Here is a 26,887-nt window from a genome sequence, read left to right as displayed (position 1 = left end):
CTTCATTTCTATGACCTGTCCAAATAAGTTAACTTTACACAACTCTGTATGAAGAAAACAATAATATATCTCCCCCCAAAAAACCCAAAACATTGTTAAAATTAGCGAAGAAAATTACAATTACAGTACAAATCATACTAGACTCTTAGATTGCCTTTTCCAAGTGTACAGATATAAAAAAAAATACTGCACTATTTTTCAGTGCCATACTGAAGTGCATCTACTGTGCAAAATGATACTTCCTGCATTGCTGCATGCAAGTCAAAGTCTGTTACTACATGCCATAGTTGGAAGTTGCAAGGCAGCTGCCTGTGAAGAGACAGGAAGTAGTAGCAGGACGAAAAATCCCAGGAGTTTCAAAACAATGACAACTCTTCTAGTTTTATCTTCTCACATTTCTCTAGCTTCTGAGAGCAACCTGAGTTGGACTGCACACACTTCTGAGGTACCTTCCACAATATATTATGTTTTGAATTGTAATCACAGCCATAATGACAGTATTTAAACATTTTAGAGATGTTTGTGTTCACTTTCATATCCATTATGCTTCCATTATGCTTGTGAGTATCATGCCCTCATAGTTAGGCATGAACTGGTGTTTCCCCCAAAAACCATTGTGTCCACTCCCACTGCAACAGACTAGAAGTAAATTAAAAAAACTAAACTTAAACTGTTTTATTAGCAGAAAACATTTACACTCTATAAAAAGATCAATGACAAACAAAAGCATACTCCAGGAAATTCTTTTCAAGTGGTAAAAAGTGAAGGGTACCAGTACATGATGCATTTCAAAAAAACAAATCTGTTGAAAAGTGCTGTAAACATGAAACAAAACTATTACTACATACTACTACTACTATGGAATGCTAAGTCTTCAAGTCTACATTGCTTTACAGAAAATTTCTCAACTTGCACAGAACTTCAAAACTTATTTTTAACCCTGCATATGTAATGAACAGTCCAAACATTTCAAGTGTTGGCAATACTTTGTATACTTTCTTGTATTTCAGACACAGACTCTAAAATGTCAGTTCCAGAATGGTCTACCATTTGCAGTCTACTTTGTTCTCCTCTTTCTTCATCATTAGCAATTACAGTTTCAGTCACTTTAGGAATATATTTCTTTGAGAAACAATTTTTGCTTTTTTCACCAGAAGAACTGGATGTCCCGCTACCGTTATTTTTAATATTTACGCTTGAATCAGTAAATGCATTCAGACTAGAAACCACCTGCCTTGTTGAATGATGTCCTTTTGCTTGTTCATTCTGTTTGACTCTCCACTCAGATAATGCTGGAGTGCTATTTCGAGTTTTATCCTCTTTAGTTTGGTCAGTTGCTTGAGCTTCCTTTTCTTTCCATAAGGCAGGCTGCAGCTGTTGCACAGAAGTCTGATATTCATGCATTTCTTTAAGAGCAGAGAAGTTCACAATCATCTGAGATTGAGGTGTGCCAGGAGAAAGATGGATGTTCCCATCTCTGTTCTGAAATAAGAGATTCTGGTAAAGATTCTGATAGAGAAAATCCAGCACTGCAACTGTTATATGCCAGAATCTACATAGCAAAATAAAGTATTCACATAACATAGAAAACGTTCAAAGACAAGAGCAGTCTCTTATAATATATAAGAGTTATTACCTTATAATAACCTTTATTACTTACAAAGCAAGCAAGTTTCAGAAGATTGCTAAAGTGGTCATGACAGAGTAGGTATATTTCACTGTTTCCCTATTAGCTTGAACTTTATGCTACAGAAATGAGTCAGTCACACTACAGGAGCCAAAGCACATTCTCTACAAACATTCTGAAATACTTGAAATTCACTATGCTATGAGTTTACAGCAGCTTGACACCAGTAACCTATCCCGCAATACTTAGCTGCCAAAAGAATCTAAACCATGCAATCCTAGGAGAAAGTATGAGATAGTGTAAACATTAATTGGAGGTTTTTGTACTCATCTTTTGCCACATATTCAGCACTCGTGAGGCCGCACCTCGAGTACTGTGTCCAGTTTTGGGCCCCTCACTGCAAGAAAGATATTGAGGCCCTGGAACGTGTTCAAAGGAGGGCAACAAAGCTGGTGAGGGGTCTGGAACACAGGACATATGAGAAGAGGGTGAAGGAGCTGGGAATGTTCAGCCTGGAGAAGAGGAGGCTCAGGGGAGACCTCATTGCTCTCTATAACTTCCTGAAGGGAGGTTGTAGTGAGCTGGGGGTCGGCCTCTTCTCTCGTGTCATTAGTGATAGGACCAGAGGGAACGGCTTCAAGCTACGGCAGGGGAGATTCAGGCTGGACATGAGGAAGTATTACTTTTCATAAAGGGTGGTCAGGCACTGGAATGGACTGCCCAGGGAGGTGGTGGAGTCACCAAGCCTGGGGGTGTTCAAGGAAAGGCTGGATGTTGTGTTGAGGGACATGGTTTAGTGGGAGCTATTGGGAATAGGTGAACGGTTGGACTGGGTGATCTTGAAGGTCTTTTCCAACCTTAGTGATTCTATGATTCTATATAACTTAAATACTTTCAATTCAGGCTTCTAAATGTAGTGGAATTAGAAAAATCATGGTTAGGTCTGTGAACAAGTTAACATCACAGAGAAACCACTGTTGCAAGTGGAACAACAGCTATGTGAAAGAACTATGATAGAATTACTCAATTACTCCCATTACTTTTAACATATTCCAACTGCAAATGTGGAAAATGCTGATTACTTAAAAAGCTGAAGCACTGATTTGCTATCATCTGTAAAATACAGCTACAGAAAAAAAATTGTGATAATTGGATCACTGGGTAATCGTCCGGAGTGGAAAAACTGCTGGAAAATTCATTAAAATTGCATAAAGTACACCACAGCTAGAACTCCCTCTATAGACTGACCTGGCTGTTTTGAGCATGTTCTTGTCTTCCTTCTTCAAAGGACTTCTCCTTTAGCATATTAGCAGGTTTACTGAGAGTAGAATTCATTTGTGGACGTCCCAAAAGACCAAAATCTGACTGGTCTATCCCAGCTAATACAGCAAGTTGTCCAAGTCTGTAAAACAAAGTTAAATAAGACTAAATTATTATCCATGTAAAAGATCTACAAATTTCAAACCAGAAGAAACAGTATCTATTTGAACTTTTGAAGATATTTTTCCATTTTTAAGAGGCCCAAAACAGACTACAGAAGATCAAAACAGGTGGTGAAAGCTATTTTCTCATCTTCGCACTAATTAGCTTGCATGTACTAAACTGTCAGTTTTGACTCAGTGTTACCAGGGGAAGTAATGAAGTTCTTCCAGTTAGCATTGATCCCAGAGCAGGATACTAGCAAACATTCTTCCTATCAGGCAGAACAAAGACTAAAACTGTATCATTCAAGCAGAAACTTTGTGCACATCTCCCAAACTAGCATCACCTTTAACAGCCAAATGCAATTATATGCTTCACAAATACAGTCATGTTGTTGTATCTGCCAGCTTAGTAGTCAGCCAAACCTGTCAATATGAGGTTTGCTTGCCTAAGTCTTAGTAAGTGAGAAGTTGCTGCCACCATTTGATAACACAGCACATCAGAGAAGCTTACTGAGGAAGCCAGTCTTTTTGATTGGCATTTTGTAAGTTTCAGGGCAGCTCCCTATGTGAAAGAACCTACGATGAGCATTATTCAATTACTCCCAGTAATTTTAACAAATTCTGACTGAAGGTGTGGCACATTTGAAAAACATATTTTTGATGTAAAAAAGAGAACACATTTCCCTTTCTCCAAAGTTTGACATTCATCCTAGAAGTAATGGTAACTCCACTGATTGGTTAAAAAATAGAAAATTACTTCACAGTGAAGTCTACATTGAGCTTCATTACTGTCATTTGGAGAATGGAAGGGGTAGCAGGAGGCAGGGAAGGCAAATAAAACTGTAGCCTTCTCTGAACATCTGAGTAGGCTACAGCATATTTTCATGTCTTTCCCTCATTCTACCAGGCAAATATGCCATGGCTTGCTAAATAAGCCTTACAAGAACAGGTTTAAGGACTTAAGTTTGATGAATGAGAAAGGTAAACCATACTCTGAGACACTGCAAAATATGTCAAAATATTAATATAAACTTTAATCAGTGTTCTCTTGAATATTTCAAGTTCTAATAAGCAATCTAAAACTTAAGTACAGAGGATATTTTCATCCATCTTCCTTTCTATCAATCAGCAGAAAGGGGCCCAAAACTTTCTGAAGCCAGATCAACTGCACTCTAAGCCTTTTGAACCACAGGAATGCTAAAAGCAACAGACAATCCAACAAAGATTGAGCAAAGATTTTTTAATAGCAGCTTTCTTGCTCTTGGAAACATGTTTCTTCAAAATCTTTGTGAGGGACAGATCCTTGAATTCAGTGGGACAGTGCTTGTGTCAATGAACAAAGGGAATGAACAGCAAGAATGCACAGCAATTCGTTTTTTCCCTTAGCTCTTTACTACTACAATTCTAGAGAGCTGAAGGAAGAAGGCCACATAATTAATTCAGAGCATAACTATAATAAAATCTCAACAGAGACAGTTAGACTCAACTAAAGCGAGAACTTACCCAGCATCTTTAAGGAGGTCTAAAAAAGCGTGAAACTTTTGGAAAGAGTTCTCAATGCTGCCTAGAACACCTTCATCTTCCAAAATCATGTTGGTTACCGACTGCGCATGAAGAGCTTCAGACAGAGAAGTATTTAGATTCCTCAGCCTTGCATTTTCAACTTCCAGCTAAAAAAAAAAGCCATTCCTATCATTCCCAATTCAAAAAATAAGCAAACATCTTTGCAAGCTTATCGAGATCACAAAAAGAAATACACAAAATAACTAATGGCAAGCTTCCTGTACCAGAACTATTCAGAGCACTGCCACATGGAACAGGTTTGTTTGTCTACAGATGCAATTCTATGCTACCATATGTGAACTTGCGTCAAGAACTCAAAACTGATGATTCAGCATGATCTGCAGTATGCACTGAACAGTGCAGAGCAAGTGCAAGCAAAAAGCCATTATTTTTAAATCACATAGTTCCAGACATATAATACATTCACAAATAACTTATTTTTACTTATAAAAACCATAATGAAGGCCATCATTCTCCTATATTCATCTCTCTGTATCAAAGGGAATGCATATTATCTATCTTACCACCTCTGTGCACGTCAGAAACGGAACTAAGATAACCTACATTTTCTTCATATTCAACATGAATCACATCAGTGATTATCTAGAGCTGAATGACAACTGTAGGATACACAGGGGTTTTTGTATGAGAGAAGCATTGTCATTCACTTATTTTAGCTATATAATCATGGCTACCACAGGCTTTCTTTCATCTTTTACAACAGAGAACAGAAAACAGAGATCTAAGTAGTATACTCTAGCTGTTAAACTAGTAAGTGAAAAACTTTAGATATTGCTGCTACTTAGATTATCCCTTCCCTTAAGGCAAGGTACAACCCCAGGCAGTCTAGCATGAGAAAGACAGACATCCTGCAGGGGATATTTAACCTAGAAAATATATAAATACAACTATCAGAGCCCACTGCACATGACAGAATAGGAATATCCACAATGAAGAACAACAATGAACCTTATAAAGCACAGATTCTTTTGGGGGAAATTTGCTCACTGTACTGGGCACCATTTATTGTTAAAGTTCAAAAAGGTACCACCACTATCAGAATCACAGAATGCCCTGGTTGAAAACGATCTCAGAGATCATCTAGTTTCAACCCCCCTGCTATATGCAGGGTCACCAACCACTAAACCTGGCTGCCCAGAGTCACATCCAGCCTAGCCTTCAATGCCTCCAGGGATGGGGCATCCACAACCTCCTTGGGCAACCTGTTCCAGTGCGTCACCACCCTCTGGGTGAAAAACTTCCTCCCAATATCTAACCCAAAACTCCCCTGTCTCAGTTTAAAACCATTCCTCCTTGTCCTATCACTATCAACCCAAGTAAATGGTCATTCACCCTCTTGTTTGTATGTTCCTTTCAACTATTGAAAGACCACAATGTGGTCTCCACGAGCCTTCTCCAAGCTAAACAAGCCCAATTCCCTCAACCTTTCTTCATAGGAAAGGTGCTCCAGCTCTCTGATCATCTTAGTGGCCCGCCTCTGGACTTGGTCCAAAAGCTTTGCATCTTTCTTATACTGGGGGCCCCAGGCCTGGACACAGTACTCCAGATGAGGCCTCACAGTAGAGGGGTACAATCACTTCCCTCTCCCTGCTGGCCACCCTTTTTTTATTCATCCCACTGCAGATCACATCTAAGAATAAAATCTGTTTATTTTACATTACTTTAACTCTGCGGCAAAGAATTCTGCTTAGTGATTACCCTTAAATCAAAAGGGTCTTATCTAGGTCAGCAATAGTAACTCATAACTATGGCCAACAAGCTAACTACCCGTAAATGCATCTGAGATTTTCATCATCAACAGGAATGGTTAAATAAATAAAAGGAACAGCATAAGTAAAATATGTATTTACAAACAAACAGCTTCTCAGTGCAAATCAAAGAACTGCAACTGTTAAAATTTTCAAGCAGAACAAATGCTTTTCTCAAGGAAAAACAATGCCAAAATGCTCCTGTTTGTAACTGACAGACCTAAAGAATGAAGTACATTGGAAGTTCAGCACAGCCAGGAGTTCAAGGTTCTGTAATAGGATCAACAGAACAAACACATTACTAAATGTAGGTTTCATCATTGTCCTTAGGCTAGTGAATGATCCATATAACTTTGAACTGAAGTTCTGGAAGCTATGAGTTAGGAAGTTACTGAAAATTACTCCAAATACGTAAGTGAGTAGTTTGATTGGTGTAAAGATGGTAAATAGTTAAGAATTACTACCTCCATTATCCGTTCCTCAGCAGTGACTCTTGCTCTTTGTTCTTCCTTTAGTTTTTCCATGCATTCTTCCAGCTCCATCTATCACAAAACAGAAGATTTATTTCCAAATGCATTACACATGAACACAACATGTAAAAGCAACAACTTTAAGATCCGCAACTTCCCTCAACTACATTCTCATCATTAAGTAGCTCTGACAGCTCAAATTCCCTCTAGTGGAAGGAACAAGTATTTATCAAATCTTACCTTCTATTTAAGCAGAAATTAAAAGTTTGGTATGCCAAGCATTTTTTGTGAATGATGAAAACAAAACTGTATTTCAACTGAATAGAATGCTTAAATCCTTTTCTTGAGCAGAAGGATGCTAAGTTCTCAAGGTGTTGCATAATGAAGTCAAATCCTAGTCATTCAGTCACATCAAAGATGTTTGATCTTTTCTGGCATGCTAGCTGTGTAAGGAGTTTCCACCTTTTACTGTTTATTCCCATTTTGCAATCTCATCATTGTGCTACCCATACGATTGTCCCACTTCAGTAGCAGAACATGACAAATCCTGCTACAACTGAACATTTTGATTGCTTCTCAGCGAGATCAACTCCTCAAGCTAACTCTTGATCCCAGCATCAGTGTGATAACTGCTGATTAACAACCTAAGTCCAGTCACGACAGCTGAAGTGTCCATCACTTCCTGTCTCACATTATTAGCCACAGACTTCTGCCATTCGTCTTGATCTATTTCTGAAATTCAGCCAGTCACACTGGCAAGTACGAATCATCAACATGGCTGAGCACTAACCTGGAAAAACATCACTTTCTGCCAAAACAGCATGTTGAATCATCTTGCCATATGATAAACAGAAAAAGATACAAGATAGGAAAGGAAAATTAAGAAATGGAGGAATATGAAAAGATGCAGGGAAAGCAGACCTCACAATTAATTGCTGGCAAATAGTTTCATTCTGCCATGGTGTGAAACACTGCTTTTACGTCAGCATAACAAAAAGGTATGGGAACTGCCCAATATTGCTTAAACAGTGCTATCAGATACGTAACTACGGAACTCGGAAGTGTTTTGTTTATCAAATATAGAAAACAACACTACAATTATGTTCTTAATGTAACTAAAAAACAATTCAAAACAAAATCAGGAAAATCTAGATGGTTGCATTTGGAGCCAATTTTGATATATTTCAAATATATCCCTAAAATTTGTAGTTTTCTCAGGAAACAAATTAATCACAAGTTTTCCCTTCCTAATGGATGCACTACACATAATCAAAACATTACTTATGTCAATGCTTGGTCACCCTCACAGTAAGAAGTTTCTCCTGATGTTTTTGATGAAATCTCCTGTTTTCCAGTTTGTGTCCACTGCTTCTTGTACTGGCACTTGGCACTGAAGGGACTAGCTCTGGGTTCTCTGCATCCTCACTTCATAAATTTATACATATTAATGATTCCCCCTGAGCCTTCTCTACCTTAGGTTGAACACCCTAATAAACAGCCTTAATAAGAGAGATGCTCCAGTCCCTTTGTTACTTTCATGGCTGTTCCTTGGACCCTTCACCAGGATGTCCATGGTTCTGTTGCATTGGGAAGCCCAGAACTGAACACGGCACTCTGGATATGGCCTCACCATGGCTGAGGAGGAGAAGGGCCATGTCTCTGAACCTGCTTAGAACTCTTCCTAATGGAGCCCAGAATACTACTGACCTTCTTTGCTGGCCTTCAGCATTGGCTATTGTTCAATATGACGTGCACCAGGAAATTAAGGTGCTTTTATGTGAAGTTCCCTTCTATAAGGGTAGCTCCCTTTATCTACTGGTGCCTGGAGTTGTTCCTCTCCAGGAACAACAGGACTTCAAAATTCTCCTTGTTGAACTTCTTCACACTCTAATTATTGTGTCCTGAAATTAATATTCCACTCTCTCCAAATACCAGGAACAAAAACATCAAGTAGTTCCTGAAAACAGTGAGGTTCTTGCTGCATACAAGTTTCTGGCACAATATTCATATGACATGGATTTCCACGATTCCAACAATACTCTAGCTGAGAGTGTTGAAATCACTGTGCAGCACAATATCAGTGTGCTGCACATGAACAGTATTAATATGAAACCACTTACAAAGAAGAAAGCTCCTACACAACTTTAACTCAGGCCCATGGAAAACATTCCTGAATAAAATTTCCAGAGAAAAATGACAAGCCTGAAGTATACACTAGCTGAAAAAAGTCACATCATTATTTACCCTGTATCTGTAGTCATTTTGCTTTTCCTATTAACTCTAAGCTATCCTAACTTTGCCACTGAATGCAGATCTGCAACAGCATGAAGTTTTGACTTCACTGTGGCTATCTAAAGACAGCTCTGTCATCCTCATATTTACAGACCTGAGCAGTTTGTCCACTAAATGTTGTGCACAATGACAGCCATCATGAAAACCAACTGCAGGTCTTATTTTAAGCAGTATGTACTTGGAGGCAATATAGCTTCTCCATTCAAATTTCAAATCTTAACAACACGTGAGATTATATCTCTGAGTGAGCATGTTATTTTTATAACATAACTAGAATAGGATAGTAGAGTTATGGGCTCACTTAAACATGCCCTTTGTTTTAATTTCATTAGAATGTGCCCTGTGAAGATGTTTGTACTCTCACTACTACTCTTAATTTTTTATTTATTTATTTACAACTACTAAAGTAGTTTAACTGCTAAAGTAGTTAAAGCAGGAATAAAGAACAAATACGCAAAAGCACACAGCTGACTTGTTAAGTTTTCCATCAGCCAGGACCCTTAAATCCTTCTTGGCAGGGCTACTCTCAAGTTCTCCCAGTTTGTATACAGATCTGGGATTATCTCGACTAAGTGCAGAACCTTGCACCCTGCTTTGTTGACCCTCTTTAGGATCACAAGGGCCCACTGTTCAAGTTTACCAAGGTCCGTCTGGATGGCATCCTTTCCTTCTGCTGTATCAACCACTGCACGCAGCCTGGTGACATCAGCAAACTTGCTGAAGATACGCTCAATTCAATCATCTATGTCACTGGTAAAGATGTTGAACTGTATTGGTCTCAAGATGGATCCCTGAGGGACATTGCCTGTTACAGGTCTCCATTTGCACAGAGAGCCATTGACCACAATGCAATCATCTAACCAACTCCTTACCCACCTAATATTCCACCTTTCAAACATAGCTGAATTGATATCACTGGTATTCATGAAATTTAGGGCACAAAACATGCTTCTTACCTGGAATTGTTGATACTCTGCTACATTAACCTTATCTTGGGATTTTGTCAAAACAGGATGATGGATTACATCTTCTAAATCTTCAGTCTCTTCAGTTTCAGAAGTTGAAGCACTTTCTACAGTCACTTTCACAGGAATACCCATCTGATCGCGTCATAAAACAAAACCACGTCCAGCAACAGTATCAATCCATGCAATAAAATAAAAAATTGAATAGCATCAAAAGCTTTATTTAAATGTAAAACTTTCCATAAGTCCATTAAAATGCACATTCAACCTGTCCAACTATGCAGTTTCTTCCTGATTTACAGGGAAGAAGAGAAGGCTGGGAGAGGACAACAATGGAATATGAAGATGGAGAAGGGAAGAGATTTCTTCCCTTCCTCCACCTACCTCCCCCACAATTTGGTAGTTTCAGATAGATTCAAACTCAAGTATGTAAAACTTAATAGTCCAAAAGCAGAAAGAAGAGAGGAAAGGAGAAAGCAGCATCTCCAAGAGAAAAAAATGTGAATTCTCCTTATAGCCTCAGGATGGACCAGCTTGCCAATTAGAGTAAGATAAAAAGCTAGTGATAAAGAAGTGGGAACAAACTAAGTACCAAATTTTCAACCGAATGCTGAAGAAAACTTACTCTGCACTTCTATGAGACAAAGAAACTAAGTTATAATGTTTCGGTTTCAACTGTTAGATACTAAGATTCTAATGAGCACACATCTTTTTATAGGCACTCATCTAAGAGATAAACTGCCATAAGAGTAAGAAAGTACCTGAATCTTCACTGGTAACTCTTCAGAATTGTCCACTGGCTCTCCCCTAAAAGTCAGGAAAGAAACATTTTGAAAACAGGAATTTATCATGTCATCATTGCTACTTGTATTTCCTAGGGTTCTAGGAGATGTGAAATTCTAGGGAAAAGTCTAACACTTAAAACAGTGTTAGACATTTTCAGCATTCCTTTAACATTCATTACATCCACAGTCTGTTCTGCTACTATTCCTATTTAATCATGATTAATGGCAGCATTACTGGATGCTAACAACACCTTCAATAGGTAACTTGCTCAGTTTATTATAAAATCAGAAGAATTTAGTGTCCAGAACCTCTAGAAAAAAAAGTTTAATAAAAATAGTTATGATAAAGCATTAGGTAAATTTTTTGTATGCTCATTTGAATAACCTCAACTTTGAGCATGCAATATCTAAGGATCTGTGGTTATGTTTTTTTTGTGTGCACATTTTTTCCCCCCATACTGTTGGAAGAGAAGCATAACAACAGTATTACAACTTCCAAGTGTTGTAAAATTAATATTTTCTTCAACTTCATACTGTTAAGATAGTTATTAGACAGTAATAATACTGACAGTTGGGAAACAAAGTAGAAAGAAAAGATGGGCAGACTACTTAGACAGCTTGAACTGGACCCCAGATCAATTATACTGCAAGCTTGGAAATGTAAATTACATTTTCAGCTACACAACGTTGATAAATCATGAGTAACAAAAGAACAAGTCAGCAAGATTTTTGTACACTTGTTGATTCCTATGGTGTATATTTTCAAAATTTACTTGAGCAGGATTTGTAACACCCTTAAAGAATTCTCATATCTTCAGATTTTTATTTTTTTTTTTTAAATGTTCAACTTTCAAACATGTATTTAAGAGAAAAAAAATGCTGTTCTCTCCTACATGCAGGTTTTTATGCTTTAATATTCTCCCCTTGTAGTAAGGTCTCACCTGCACCTCTTTGCACGTTCTGCAGTGCGCCAGGGAAGGAAGCCTTTTGTGCCTGGTGGTTGTGGCTTTGGTGAATAACTGTCTTTCACAGATGTATTCTTTTTCCCAGGACTCACAGATTTTTTAGAGGTTAATCCTGTATTGAATAGCAAGAATATGAGAAAATTCATGTTACCTAGGTATTTACATATAAAATCAGAGTTTACTGTTTATAAGCAAAATCTCTGAAGTAGTAACAGGGGCTGTGGGAAATCCAACTTTCAATCTTATTTTAATGAAGTGTTCAAGAACTAACTTTTGTTTTGTTTCTCAAAAGGAGGGCTGGCCAGCTAATGTGTTTCCAGTCTAGTATGCTTAACTGTTGTATCAGAAAAGGGTGCAAAGTTCCACACACAGAGAGTTTTATTCATATGAGTAATCTGAGTTATTCAACTAACTTCAATGAACTTGCAGCTTAGACAGCCCAAGTAGAAAGTAATGAAATTTATGTTCTTTAAATAGCCCTCTAGTGGTTCCAGTGAGAAAAGTATTTTTTAACTTTTCCAAGATGGTCTAAAGCTAGGATTTGTGTTTGTCACTTCCACAGACCACCAGCAATATCGCCACTTAACAGGAATAATAATGAAAATTCATATTCACTGCTTCAACCTTTTGTCATTGTTCAAGTCTTATACCGTAATGCAAAGAAATTTAGAAGGTAGAATGATCACCAAAGCATCATGTATTAGTAAAAGTAACCAATTCAAAACTGTTAAACGGGAGCGGACTGAAGTTACTCATTCTTTGAGAACATGCAGTAAAGCAACCAATTTTTTTTTTAATGGTGCAGAAATACAGAACTCTAGTAACTGTATTCCAAATTTCAGTTTGTTCTCAGCAAGTAAGCAAGGCAAGAGAGGTTGGCTGAGTTTGTTTATTTTTCAACATTCTTCTCCCTTCCTGGATCCTGTATTTGAGTAAGGTATTTTCTTCTCCCATTACTCTGCTCAACCAGAGTTTATTTCTACAGATTTTAAATGGAATTATGCTTACCTCTCTACTTCCAGATAACTGGAGCAAAGATGAAAGTGCCAAATGTATTACAGTAAAGTTTTCAGTAACATATTCAGAAATGGTGTATTTCAACTGTGAGTATTTATAAATATTCACAACACCTATGTTATTTTAAATACACTGCTTATAATGAGCTTATATGAAGTTAAAAAAAAAGAACATTCTTTGTACAACAGTAGAAGAAAAATCATTCTTGTTTGTTTTGGCAGAGGACAGTCTGCTACAGAAAGACTACAAAAATCAGAAAAAATAGACAACTCACTACAGCAAGTGTCCTAGAAGCAAACACTTGTGGGGAGAACGCACTCAGAATTATGTGATTCACCATATTCAAGTCAGTGTATTCTCCTGTTCTGCCAGCCATATATGTAGCAACATTAAAAGCAAGAGTAAATTTGCTATACAAATTTCTAACAGTAAGACACTATTAAGTATAAACTATTCTTTAAAAAAAAGATTTTGCAGAACACTGACATTTAAACACAGACTGTAATGAATTTATGAAATGTTTAAAGAAAATGAAGACAAAATTACCAATACGAATAGTAGCTTTTCCTTTTCGACCACTTCCTAGAACAATAGTTCTTTTCTTTGGTCTAGCTTTCAAAGCATCCTTGGAAGACAGGGAAGACAGCCACTTATACTAGATTTATAAAGAAAGAAAAGTTATTTTAGAACCTGGTATTTAAAAAGGTGCTCATTTAAGACTAAGTGATTTTTTTGTTAGATATATGTAGGCCTCTGCTCATTACGTACAACTTAATAAAAAGCTATAAAGCAAATAAAAAAATCCCACAACGCCTCAACTCAGCGACAGATTCAGTGCAAGTCTGAATGCTGTATTATCAGCAAAACACTTTTCCTTTTATAGAGAAAATAAAAGCATCAACTCCATAAAAGGAAACTCTGGCTCTTGCTTTTCATTCTCTAAAGCAAGCTGTCTTACTAAGAATGACTAGCTCAGACCAGGGTTCTCCAAAGAAATAAAAACTTAACTTACATGATTTTTTTTTTTTTTTTTTTAAACCAATGTCAGTAACTAAAAAAATATAAAGTTTAATTTTCATTGCCTCTAGAATATCCAAATTATAATTAAGGCAACAATAACCAAAAGCAGTTGTTTACTTCTTCACAGCAACAGCTTTATGCTTTAAAGGTTCCTCATCTGCCAATTAGTTTTATTATTAGTTATTATTTATTGTTATTCCATGTAGGTAATCAAGCTACTATGTCACAAAGCTTTCAGTGTGCATAATTGATACAAAATTCACTAATGAAGCAGCCATCATAGGTAACAAATACTAATGCAAATATTATTTCAGACAGCCCTAAGCCTACATTAGAGTACTATGAACAGTAAGCTGATGTCATCCCTACCTACTGCACAGGAAAGATGCACTTACTGTGTTTTAACCAAGCAATTCCACCACAGTTTTATCACTGGTAGGACCCTTTCCTGTCCCACTGCCTTCCCCCCCCCACTCCCCCCTCTTTTTTTTTTTCTTTTTTTTTTTAAAAGAAAAACCTTCAGACTTAAATAAGCCTTATATAAGCTATATTTTGAGCTAGCTCTTGACAGAAGTAAGCTGCTCATTTCCAACTACAAAATAAAATCAACTCTAAACTTTTGAGAGTAAAAATAACTTTGCTTTACTTCATGTTAAACAGCAGCTATTAGTATATTAAACTTGACATTCATCTGTAACTGAGAAGATAGCTACCTGCTTCTAGACACCTGCTTCTGTTGTACAACACCCAAGAATAGAGACAGCAGACATATTAAGACTGTTGAAATATGACTAAGTTCTTAAGCTCAGGCTATGGGAATAATTTGTTTTATAGGAATTTTGAGTGAATTTTTAACTTTTTCTGTCTCTCCCAGAAACTACACAAACTTTCAGTATCTGTTACATACAATATCTGTAACTGCAGTCCACAATATTAGAGCCATACAGTGCTGCTAGGATAATACAACTTCATTTGTTTTAAGGGTCCCTTTATATCTGTGGGAAAATTTCTTACGTTTAGAGGCTTTAGTTAGCAACCCACCTTGTAAAACTGAAAAAACAACACAAACAGCAAGAATGTATATGCTACTGAAAGGCAAAGAAGTGATTCATCCTTTTCTTCATAAGAAGTGAAGGACTGTTGTGACTGATAGCCAATGAGAAAGTCATAACAGTACATTAAAGGCTGTGACAGCCAGTACATCATCTTCTGTAATTAGGCTTATTATTACAGTGCCATTCAAAAGTCCACAACTCCACTTTAGGAAGCAACACACCAGCACCTCATCCTTTTTTCCTGTCTGGACAAGCAGGTTAGGCAAAAACCAGATTTCACATAGCAGGCACCCTGCTTATATAGTATAGAGCAGAGCTCTGTATATATCTGAGGGGTGGCTGATTCCACATTTTCTGAATTTTACTCATGGAATTTGTAGCAGTTAGCCTGGCAAGTTAAAAAGCTGTAAGCAGAGATAGATGAATCTGGAGAACGTCCTAAGGACAGTCATTCAAGGAAATCTTTAGTTGGCTCCACATGACAGGTGAGTTAGGAAACTTATTAGAATAACAAACCATTGACTAGTTTCAGACAAAGTTACACAGTGATAGGACAAGGGAGAATGGCTTTCAAGTAAAAGGGGAGATCTAGGTTAGATGTTACAAGCAAATTTTTTACTCAGATGGTGGTAAGATGCTGGCACAGGGTGCCTAGAAAAGCTGTGGATGCCCCATCCCTAGAGGCAGATGGAACCCTGGGTGGCCTGTCCAGTTGGATGCCAACCTTATCCACAGGAGGAGGATGGAACTGGGTGATCACTGAGCTCCTTCCAAACCAAGCCATGATGTGATATTCCTGACAACTTCTAAAGTTTATTCTTTCAGTTTTTATTGTTAAAAAAAAAAAAAAAGCACCAAATCCTATGCAAAACATAACACATCAATACTGTTGTTAGTATGTACTACATGAAGATACAAGATGATCTCTGGAGGTCCCTTCCAACCCCTATGATTCTGTGATAATATTAAGGCTTATGTAATTGAGCTTAAAAAAAAAAAAAAAAAAGAAATCAACTATAAAAACTGAGCTTAGGATAGTAAATGTTTCAGTTTCAAAAGAGTATCAACCACAACGTCAAATGTTTGTATTCATCTGGCTAAACAGGATTATCCAACTTTGAATGTCTCCACTGTCATCATGATAAACAGTAAATGCTACTTACAACAGACCACCCCCAGAGTTTATGAGATAATAGTTATAGTCTGGTGTGTTGTAATTTGTGGAAGAAGCTGCTATTTAGCAAGCTGCTGATGTGTTATTTTTCATTTATATTGTTAACTGGACATGTAAGACTGTTAGCACTGACAGTAAGACACAGTATACTGAACTATTTTGATGAATATAAAACAAATGTCTTGAGTAGAGCAATCTCAGTAAATGGGACATTCCCCAGACAATTGCTTCTTTTCATAGTTCAACTTTCCAATCACCTTGAGCTACATTCTCACTAGGCAGATACCAATTTTCATGTCATATCTGCAACATTTTTTAAGTGTTGACTGCATTTGCCAAGGAGAAAGAGGAGTCTTTCACAGTTATTCCAGAAAGGTAAATAAGACACTGAAATGGAAAACCATATTAATCCAGGAGATGCCAAAATGAAACTCACAGTTAGTTAAATTCTCCCTGTAGAACCCACAGCTCTGACTTTCAAGCTTTTTCAAAGCCAAAATGCAGTAAGTTCCAAAACAGCATCTGTGATTGCTGCACTTCTCAGAAAACAAGAATAAACTTATTTGCTTACTAGCTCTTTGGGCAACTAAATCAGATTTTTATGTTATGAACAAAGGATTTAGTATTTAAATGGTCTGGACATTTTATGGAAGTTACTCTAAGCACTGTACACAGTATTAGATACTAAGATGGCAAAAGGTGCTGTACATCTCTAGAATTTTTTATTATTTTTTTTAAGATGGTTAATACTGGAAAGAATAGTCTTGAGTAACTTAAAAATTGATGATGTAAATTATCAACAATATTAAGTATCAAAATAAATTAAGGTTTAAATTAAGCGGGTTTTTTAATGCTTAAGTGTCACTTCTCTATTTGTAACTAGAATAGCTGCCTTAGATTAAGTCTGAACAAAACCTTGCCAAAAAAAAAACCAAAAAAAAACAATGCAAAGCCAGGTGCAAGAAAAACAAAACAAAATGCCTATCACATACCTCTGAATTAGCACTATTTCCATTCACGAGAACTCTTTCAATGATGTTTTTCATCAAAACGTGATCTAGAATGAATTAAGAGGTCTTAAGAATTCACTTTGAGAGAATTTCCTATGAGACAGGTATTTATAAAAATAGATCACTGTATAACTAATGGCTGCCCCTCTCGTCAGCCACTTTTAAATGCTTAAACAAAGTATTGTTGCATGCTTTTTTCTTTGAAAACATTGTATTTTCACCCACTCAAGTTACTAGGAAAAAAAAAAAAACCTACATCGAAGAGGACAGAGGCAGCTATAGATACATACCAATCAATGGATTTTTTCTTATATCAAGAATCACTAATGTTGTATTAGTTTGAAGAGCATCTAATAGTGACCTTGCTCCTTCATTGGATATTCCACACTGCTGTAAATCAAGTGCTAAAATATTTAGGGAGGTTAAAAAAATAAGTTAGTCAGTGGCATAACTTCTAGTGAATATCTAATACAATTTAATCCATACCTTTCAAAGACCCTGTTTCACAGAACATGAATGGAGAACACTGAAATTTCTACCTTTCACTTTTGAAATTAATAATCAGTATTACAGACCAACATTAAGAAATGACTGCTAAGCAACTGCAAATGAAGGAATACAAAATCACAGTTAAGTCACTGTGATTGAAAATTCCCAGTAGATATATTTCTGGATACCAGTTAATTCAGCAGCCCAAAGTAACATAATGTACATAATTTCAATCTGAATAGGATGCAAGATTTGAATCTTTTTTTGAAGATTTCTAAGGAAGGAGCCTACACAACCTCAGTGGACCACCTGTACCAGTGCTCTGTCACTTTCATAGCAAAATATCTCTCTTAACATTTCTGATGGAATCTCCTGTGCTTCAGTTTGTGCCCATCGCCTCTTTTCCTGTCAATAGACATACTGAATAGAATCCAGCTCCATTTTTTTCTCTGCCTCCTCTCACACAGCTGTACATTTGAGGAAACCTGCCCTTAAGACTTCTCTCTCCATGCTGAACAGCAATAGCTCCCTCAGCCTTAGCTTTCAGGACATATTGTCCTGTCTCTTGACCATCTTAGAAGCCCTTTGCAAGACTCTCTCTAGCAGATTCATCTCTCTCCTGCACAAGAGTGCACTACTCCAGGTGCGGTGGCCTTACCAGTGCTGAGCAGTGAGGATTTTTCCTCAAACTGCTACCAACACTTCTAACGTATGACAGCTTCCTTGTCACAGAGGCAAGCAACTGGCTCACAGTCAACTGTGACACCCCCATGGTACTTCACTGCTAAGCTGCTTTCCAGCCAGTCAGCCCGCAGCATGTACAGGTACATGGGATTATTCCTTCCCAGGTGCAGCACTCTTCTTCACTGCACTGAATCTCTTCAGTTTGCTGAGGACCCTCTGGATGGCAGCACTTTTCCACCTTCCCAAAAAATCAAAATAAGGCTCACTGGCCAACAACTCCCCAGAATTCTTTCTGCCCTTCCTGAAAGAAGTAGTATCATTTGCTTTCCTTCTGTATTCAGGCTCCTCTTCCAATCACCTAGATCAGTCAAAGATGGAGACAGAACTCAATGACATCAGGGATCTCCTACAGCATTTGTGATGTATCCCATCAGGACCCATAGTCAACCATATGTCCAGTTTACTTAAGTAATCCCTAATTCTTAAGTAATCCGTAATTCTTATACCAATATGCATGTTATCTGTACATCTGGCTCTGAGGCTTAGGTATTGAAATAGATTCCATGTACAGAATGCTTTGAATTGTACCATCACTCATTTTATACATACATAGTATAGAACAAAGTACTTCTCCAGTATCCTACAGGACAATTTCTCTAAGAAGACATTGCTTTCCAAAGAGATTATTCTTTCCTAGATAAATACAGAATTGTTCTACTGCTTACATTTGCTGTAATGGGTAGCAAATTTTACTTCCCATCTGCCTCTACTATATCACAATACAGTATCACAATACCTTTAAGCCACAGGTCTTCTCCCAGACAATCTGCAAAGGCACTTGCTCCTCGATCTCCAACAAGCATGTTGCAGTTGAAAGTAACACGCCTCAAGCCTGTCATATAGTCAAGGTCTGGTCTCCTGTAACGTAAACTTTCAGCCCAAGCTTCACCATGTCTTTTCATTGCCTGGTGCTTTGAAACAAAACGTTACCGAATGCAAGAAGACAAAGCCATTATAAATAACTAACAGATAAATACTAGTACTTAGTAGTTTGAGTGTAGAAGCATTTATAATACAAATCATGCATCAAAATTACAGTTAAGTCATGTTTGTTCACATCATCCAGTTCCCAGTGAAGCTATTAAATATGAACAGAGAATTCTAAACGCCTTACCACCTTCTTTGCCCACTCACAATGCACCCTGAATAAGACATACACAGTAGGAGGTTTTGTGCTTTCATGCAAGCCAATGTTAACATTAATTAGAACATTGTGCTAGTCACAAGCTTATTAATTAGTAGTTTTTCAACAGCAAACAATTACATTATTTCTACTAAATGCTTAAGAATACTTAAAACATTTTGAAACACTTGCGACCATGATGAAAGCACTCCTCAGAACAGCTATCATTTACAGCCCTAATCCCCATTTGAAAAAAAATAAAGACAGTCTAAACTGTTATTTCTTTAAGCAAAGCCTATTAAGGAAGACCATATTTAATTTCCCACACCACAAATACGCTTCTTCTGAATGCAGTTTCACAAACTTCAGAAGGACTGTTCACACATTTAACATCACATATGCTTTGATGGGTTAGAGCTTGAAAGAAAAAAAACAAACAAGCGCTCAATAGCACAGGTTAATTCTACACTCAGAGTTAAGGAAATACATAGTAACCAAAACAAAAAACACGCCTGCACATTCACTGCCACTTAGAATGGCAACTCATTCGTTATTCAATCCTGCTATATATTAATATATTGGGAAAAACTTGGAAGAGAATGTAAAAGAACTTACTTCCAAAACATACTGCTTCCTTTGAGCTCAGTCCTATTATAACACAGTGATCAGTATGGGCTACACAGCATAGCCTATACTTTTCTTATTGTTAATCAGAACATTTTCCTTTATTATTGCTTGTGTGATATACTAAGATGTTTAAATCTACTTCAACAAAAGTAACAAATAATTCAGTCTCCCTAGACAATCACTTGTAGGCTTATGAAATTCATTACAATAAAAATTAGCTCAGCATAAAAAAAAAAATAACATGGCAAAAGCCCTCTCACAACGAAACACAGTTTTCAGGATATATATATATATATATATATATATCTTAAGAGGGCAATCTGTGACATAGCTGCCATAATCTCTCTTCCCTGAGATTTAAAGTCATGAACCGTTCCTTGAGCTCAGTACAATACATGGACTAGCACTGCTTTTATGATCAAATTAAAAAATGGGACAAGGATTTGTTACAAGCTGAATTTAGTTGTTATTCTTAGTTATTTAAGTTACTGCGAAAATTTAGTTCCCAGAAATGAGATGAAATTACCTTTAATACATTTCCCATGTGTTCTGCTCCTCGCCAGGTAAGGCTACATCCTGTGAAGTTAACATATCTGATAGAAGCTGAATTCTTCACACTCTGACAGACTGCTGGAAAAACAAACAAACAAACAAACCCCTTGCATACTAAGTACACACACCACAATAAGGCTATCAAAACAAACATCTTTTCACTGTCATATTAAGAAGCTGAATCAATTTTAGTGGGCAAATGACATGTCAATGATGCCTTTAAGTTGTTGTAAGATTATATATTTCAGTGCAGGTGCTTAGAAAAGATTATCTGAACATGCAAAAAAAGGTGTTATTTCTGTTTTCTTATCTCAACATGATGACATCATCTCAAACTTACATATTACACTTACAGTTTCATTTCTGGCAGTTGTAATTATTAAGTAGTTTAGCTATTTGCCAGTATCAAGAAAGGACATTCAAGTCTAAATAGTGTAAACTCATGAATAAAGTGTATTTTAATCACTACAAATAAGTTTAGTAAGACAAATGCTTCAAAAACTGACCTATTTGAAAACTATAAGAAAGAAGTATATTGACACATTTTTGATTCTCAACTTACTTTCTAATCCTCCATCTCCAATTGGACAGTGGGCTAAAGAAATGCTCTCTAGAGATGAAGTTGTGGCCAAGCCCTTCAGAATAAAAACAGTGATTTTTACTGACTCAAAACTCAAAAATACAAATAAATAGAAGTCCAAGACTACAAGAAATCCTAGGGCGCTGGGAGGAAGGTCATTGTAAAGCTCACTTTCAGATGGTTCATTTTGTAACACAGGAGGAACCTAGCCTACTGCAACAAGCAGCACTTCCTTTCCTAAAAGCCATTCAAACGCAAACTAGAGGACGTATTCTTGTTAACACACCTTAGAGACCTGCTTTAATCTTCTTGGTTTATCACTTTTCTTCTGCCATTCACATTAAATGTAGTTACAGCCACAAGTGTAAGTTGTATACAGCCACATACAACACAGGAAAGTTGTTAATAACTTTCATATAAGCCTTCCTTAATCAGGGCATAGGAAATCTGTGTGATTTTGACAGGTTTTGACAGAACAAACAAGGTTACACTAAGTATCTCAAAAGAATCATGCATACACTGTATAACACAGACATGTATAAAAATGTGCCTGTTTTAACATGATCTATTTGTCACAAATAAAGTTTAGTTGCTGCTCCTCTTAGGCTCCAAGCATTTTTTCATTTATTTGCATACTAATATAGTCTCACCTTTGTTAGAAGTATTAGATCTCTCTCCCTCAGAAGCAAACCTTGCAGTTCCAAATTTTTTAGTACATCTGAGATGCTGAGACAGCCTTTGACAGCTTTGCATAGTTGGCCAGTCAAATCTTTTGACCTAATTGCTGGAATTCTCCTTCTAAAGTAGGTTTTATATCTTTCAACACCTAGTAAACAAAAATTTACACAGTGATAACCCCCAGCCTTTACTGACTTGAAACTAAGCATAATTACAAAACATTTTGTTGCTGCTTTTAAATAAAAATAATTCCTTGGATGGTTCAATCCTTTTCAAGCACTAAATCACACAGAAGTTTTACACAATTTTAACATACATATCAGCAGAGACACTCCTACAAACCTGATTCTCCAAGACCTTGTTGATGAAAACTTCTTATTCCAACAGAAGTCAGACTCTTATCATGCCTAATAGCATCTAAAAGTGGTGTCCAGTCAGCAGCTTTGATGCTATCTACAGTTAGATCAAGGGTACCCTGAGTCAGGTTAACTTTCACAGCTTTCAGTGGAACAGAGCCTTGAACTGCACAAAGATGTTCATAGTGTGAGTAGAAATCCAGCATGCATTGTCTTCTTACTTGGACAGAATCAATCATTTTTCTACTTGATAAATGTTCCTGTAAAATAAGGAAAAAATATATCAATTTCTTTCAACAAGAAATTCATTTAGCATCAACCTCCATTCAGCATGCATACTGAATTAGTTGAATAAAACCACAAAAATCTAACATACAAGCACAAACCACTGATAAGTTCACATTTTCATTTTAAAGCTTAATTTAGTTGCATCAGGATCTGCAGATTCCTGAAAGCCTTGAAAATCTCCTGACCCAAAAATCAACAGATACAAAGGGCTATTCCTAGCAGAACTACTTGTTATTTTCTCTATCAGAACCATAGAATAGCCTGGGTTGATAAGGACCACAATGATCACCGAGTTTCAACCCCCCTGCTACGTGCAGGGTCACCAACCAGCAGACCAGGCTGCCCAGAGCCACATCCAGCCTGGCCTTGAATGCCTCCAGGGATGGGGCATCCACAGCCTCCTTGGGCAACCTGTCTCAGTTTAAAACCATTCCCCTTGTCCTATCACTATCCACCCTCATAAACCGTCTTCCTGCAATCATAACTCTAAATTCCCATTTGGGAAATATGTAAAGGCACCCCATGCCTTTTTTTTTTTTTTTTTTGCCTGAGGGCTGCAAATTGACTCAAGATGGAATTAAGTATCCCACACAGAATACCAAATTTTTGTTTGTACTGTTAAAGGCTACAAAGCTTCAAGAACCTTCAGAAAAGGAGAATTAATGGATGCGTGCAAGCCTGCGATGACTGCTACTTCTGAGAATATAACTTGGGATTAAAAAAAGTTACTACTTCAATGACTGAAATTGTATAGCACTGTTCTTAGTGCCTCTACTCCGATTTATTCACTACTTATTATTATTTATTCCCTTTTACTTCAGCTCTCCAAGCTGCTAGCATTAGATAATCTGCACATCGTGGTCACTGGAACTGAAATGAGTGAACTGCAGTCCAATACTTCACATTCAGAAAGTGACCATCAGTTGTAAAATCATCCAGAGATCAGGGGATGAATCAGTGTACAGCACCACAACTTTCATCTGTGGTACTTCATCACTATTCTTTCTCATGGTTCATTTTGCTCCAGCACTTGCCCATCACACCCATGGAGCTCCTGGCCCTAGCATTCAATATAGAAAGGCCATCCAGGTTCCTGATGAGCAACCGCTGAGCAACCACTATGTAAACCAGCACTCTTCTGCAGAGGGATATCAACAGATCTAACAAAACTCCAGAATGTCTTGACTGGCTTTGAGAAAGTAAGGAAAACTAATTTACTCTTTTGGTACAGAAGTAAGAAGTTATCAAATATGTATATATAGCAATATGTATATTTGCTATCAGCTAGCATTAAAATAGAGGACATAGCAAATCTGAGATACTCAGCTGCACAAAGCAAGCTTTCAGTAAACAGAAAGTTCGTACGGATTCAAAAAAAAGACGGGGGGGGTCTCACACGAGACGCACTCACAGAAGCACGGGCTGTGCCCAGCACCCTGAGCTGCAACACGAGCTCATGTTCACCCCGCCGATACACTTCCTTAAGCACCTCCCGGTCTCCGGCAGGGCACAGCGGACTGACGCGGCCTGCACCGTGAAGCACAAGCCACGCGCTTCCAACGCCCAGCACAACAGAGCCCCGCTCACAGCGCGCAGACCGGTGCGTTGCTGCTCTCACCCCGCACCCGGCCCCCGCCACCAGGGGCGCTGCCTCGCTGCCTCCTTCCCTCCCTCCCTCCCTCCCTCCCGCCCTCTGCGCCCCGCTTGCCTGACAACGCGCATCGCCCAACCTGCATAAAGCGGGGCAGAGCCACCGCCGGACGGGTTATCGCAGCCTGGCCGCCGCCGCCTCCTTCCACATGTCTCCTCGCAGCTGCACCCAGCACGGGCACGGCCTCCTCCTTCCCCCGCCTGCCCAGCCCCGAGTCCCACCCGTACGAGCGGGTACGGGTCTAACCTCGCAGCTCCTCCCCAGCCTGCCAGCTCCGCCGCCGCCCGGCCCGCACGACCGCCCCTACACGCGCGGCCGTTCCCTTGGCAGCCAACCGCCCAACAGCCCGCCGCCACGTAGCGCAGCAAGCCAGCCCCAATAGGTCGCCTCGGGCACTCCTCTGCCATGGCCCCTCCATGCGTTCAAAATGGCCGCGCCCACCGCCCGGCCCGCCCCGCCCCGCCCCGCGTGGGGCCGTGCTCCCCGTCGTCCGCCCCGCCGGCAGTGAGGGGTTGCGCGGCTTGGGGACGCGTGCGGAGGGAAGGGTGTGCTGGCGGAGCGCGGCGCCTCGGCCTTAGTTGTGCGCCTTGTGAGAGGCCTGCTTGTGCTCGGGGCAAACTGCCGCCTGGAGGACGATTCGTGGAGGTTTTGCTGTTAGTATGTCACAGCTTTCCTTTTCTAAAAGAGCTTTTAAAGAAAGACCGGGAAAACTGCAATCCTGTTGCCTACCGTCCCCATATCTGCGCTACCAGAGAGGCGTGTTGTGGGCACTGTGAACTGAGTACATTACAGCATTTTGGCTGGCAGCAGTAGCTTCCGACAGCTGGTCTGAGCGCTTGGAGAGCAAGTAAGCCCTTCTTCCCTAGCCACGTTTCTCATTACCTTGCTGGCTTAATTCAGAAAGACCTGATTGCAGTCCCTACTGGAAAGCCCTTGTTAGCACACAGTGGAGGGCCCTAGATGTTCCTGCCTTCTAACTCCACCAATTCCACGTACTCAGTGTCCCAACCCTGGAATTGCAGGTCATTCACTGAAAGGCGCACCAACCACTTAAGAAAATGCCTGTAAATCGGTGTCACAGCAGTTTGCTTATTTGGCCAGTTAGTGTTTCTAGTCTGCTTGCAGACAGCAGGATTAAACTTCAAAGATAGGAAATCTAAAGAAATTAAGCAGATCAAGGCCCTTAGAACATTGTCTGAATGCTTTCTGTTCACAGAGGTGTAATACAATGTACAGCTGATGTTATCAGCATCAGAAGTAACCAAAGCAGCCCAAGTGATGCAATGAAGTGTGCTGGAACGAGAATTATTTCAGTAAGTCTCAGGTCACTGTCTGTACAAATTGTTTCATCATGACATTTTGTGAATTGAGCATAAAAGGCAAACTGTGCAGGGCCATAAGCATCCAAATGGTAACAGAAGATTCTGACTATAACACAGAATATTCCCAGCGCTTCTAATGCCTCTTATGGTCACAGACAAAACTCAAGCAAACTCAAATCTATGGCACATCTAGATAAAATGCTGCCTGTGCTGTTTTGGTAACTCACCATTAACAGAATAGGAGTTATAATACATCTTCAGTGCTAGTCCACAAGCATTGGAAATTGTTTTTGATTAATATGTCCTTTATCACTTTTTTTTTTTTTTTTAATTCACTCCTTTTAGGTTTTTGAGCTGTTTTTTCTTTCAGTCAGAAATCTGATTTTGTGGAGGGTGGTGTCTACAAATCTTAACCCTACAAATCGAAGGTATGAGATGAATTATTACCCTATCTTACCACATATGAGTTGAATTTATAATCGTTTCCCCATTTTCTTTGGGAAATTAATCTAAAGTACTTAATCTATTATTTCAGTTGTAACTTGGAATCCTGTGCATTCTAAGCCATGGAAGACAGAAAGGATCTCTGAAGATTCTAGGGGAGTGCACTTGGTATCTAAAGATATTACCTACCAGAAACACTTCAGCCTTACGTTTTGTTGTCAATTCTGGTGTCAGTTATGCTTCAGTTGTAAAGACTGGAAGTTCAAAACAGAACTTGAATCATAGCGTCCCTGTCGTTGCTATATGGATGAAGCAAGAAACGTGTCTGTATGCAACTGTTACACATAGAGTGTCATGTGTTTGCATCGAGATTAAACCTGAAAAAATCAAGATGAGGAGTGATCGCACTGTTACAGAGCTCCTGCAATTTTCTATCATGTTCTGTCAAACAATTGCCCTAGATCTTGATATCTGCAAGTTACTAAGGTCACAATCAAGTTATAATTAAAAGGGAATTTGTTAGTAAATAGACATATTCAGATTGGAAATTCAGAATGTTGCAGAGAATCTGATGCAGGTTGCTTCTCACCAGACTTTGTTTCTTTTTTTCAAATCAGAGCTGAGTATCCATTTTGTCAACACTGATTTATTGGTGGTAGGTGGACAGCTGGGCTAGATGATCTCAAAGCTCTTTTCCCACCTCAATGATTCTGTGATTCTGTAATTCACTGGTTTTTCATTCTACTTGCTCCTTTGAAGTGTTTTTTTTCTTTTTTCTTATAATCAATTTTGGTTAATGTAGCACAGATCTGCCCAAGATCTTCCTCAGCTGCCTGGGTGCTGAGGAAGCATCAAAAATGTTCTGTGCATGTGAATCGCTGTGAAGACTTTCAGTGT

At 38.5% G+C, this 26,887-nt stretch overlaps 1 protein-coding gene across 3 annotated transcripts; it reads right to left on the bottom strand.

Moving 5' to 3' along the window:
- Nucleotides 1–660: 660 nt before the first annotated feature.
- On the bottom strand, nucleotides 661–24,606 carry CEP78 (centrosomal protein 78). Of its 3 annotated transcripts, none has more exons than XM_048931824.1 (16): nucleotides 24,304–24,606; nucleotides 22,272–22,545; nucleotides 21,902–22,077; nucleotides 21,234–21,306; nucleotides 20,646–20,749; nucleotides 19,106–19,280; nucleotides 17,427–17,540; nucleotides 17,119–17,183; nucleotides 13,424–13,532; nucleotides 11,837–11,972; nucleotides 10,872–10,917; nucleotides 10,102–10,245; nucleotides 6,848–6,925; nucleotides 4,555–4,721; nucleotides 2,876–3,029; nucleotides 661–1,482 (listed from the first exon to the last, which is right to left on the bottom strand). In XM_048931824.1, exons 1-16 carry the CDS (start codon nucleotides 24,307–24,309, stop codon nucleotides 970–972), a joined length of 2,334 nt encoding a protein of 777 aa, XP_048787781.1. In that variant the 5' UTR covers nucleotides 24,310–24,606; the 3' UTR covers nucleotides 661–969. The 3 variants fall into 3 exon arrangements, with proteins under 3 accessions (XP_048787781.1, XP_048787782.1, XP_048787783.1); XM_048931825.1 differs by having other exon boundaries at nucleotides 24,471–24,606; XM_048931826.1 differs by having other exon boundaries at nucleotides 1,287–1,477.
- Nucleotides 24,607–26,887: the final 2,281 nt, after the last annotated feature.

The sequence above is a fragment of the Lagopus muta genome, chromosome Z (genome assembly GCF_023343835.1).
Source record: "Lagopus muta isolate bLagMut1 chromosome Z, bLagMut1 primary, whole genome shotgun sequence".
NCBI lineage: Eukaryota > Metazoa > Chordata > Aves > Galliformes > Phasianidae > Lagopus > Lagopus muta.
The sequence above is the reverse complement of the archived record's forward strand: the minus strand, read 5'-3'. Positions and strand labels throughout refer to the sequence as shown.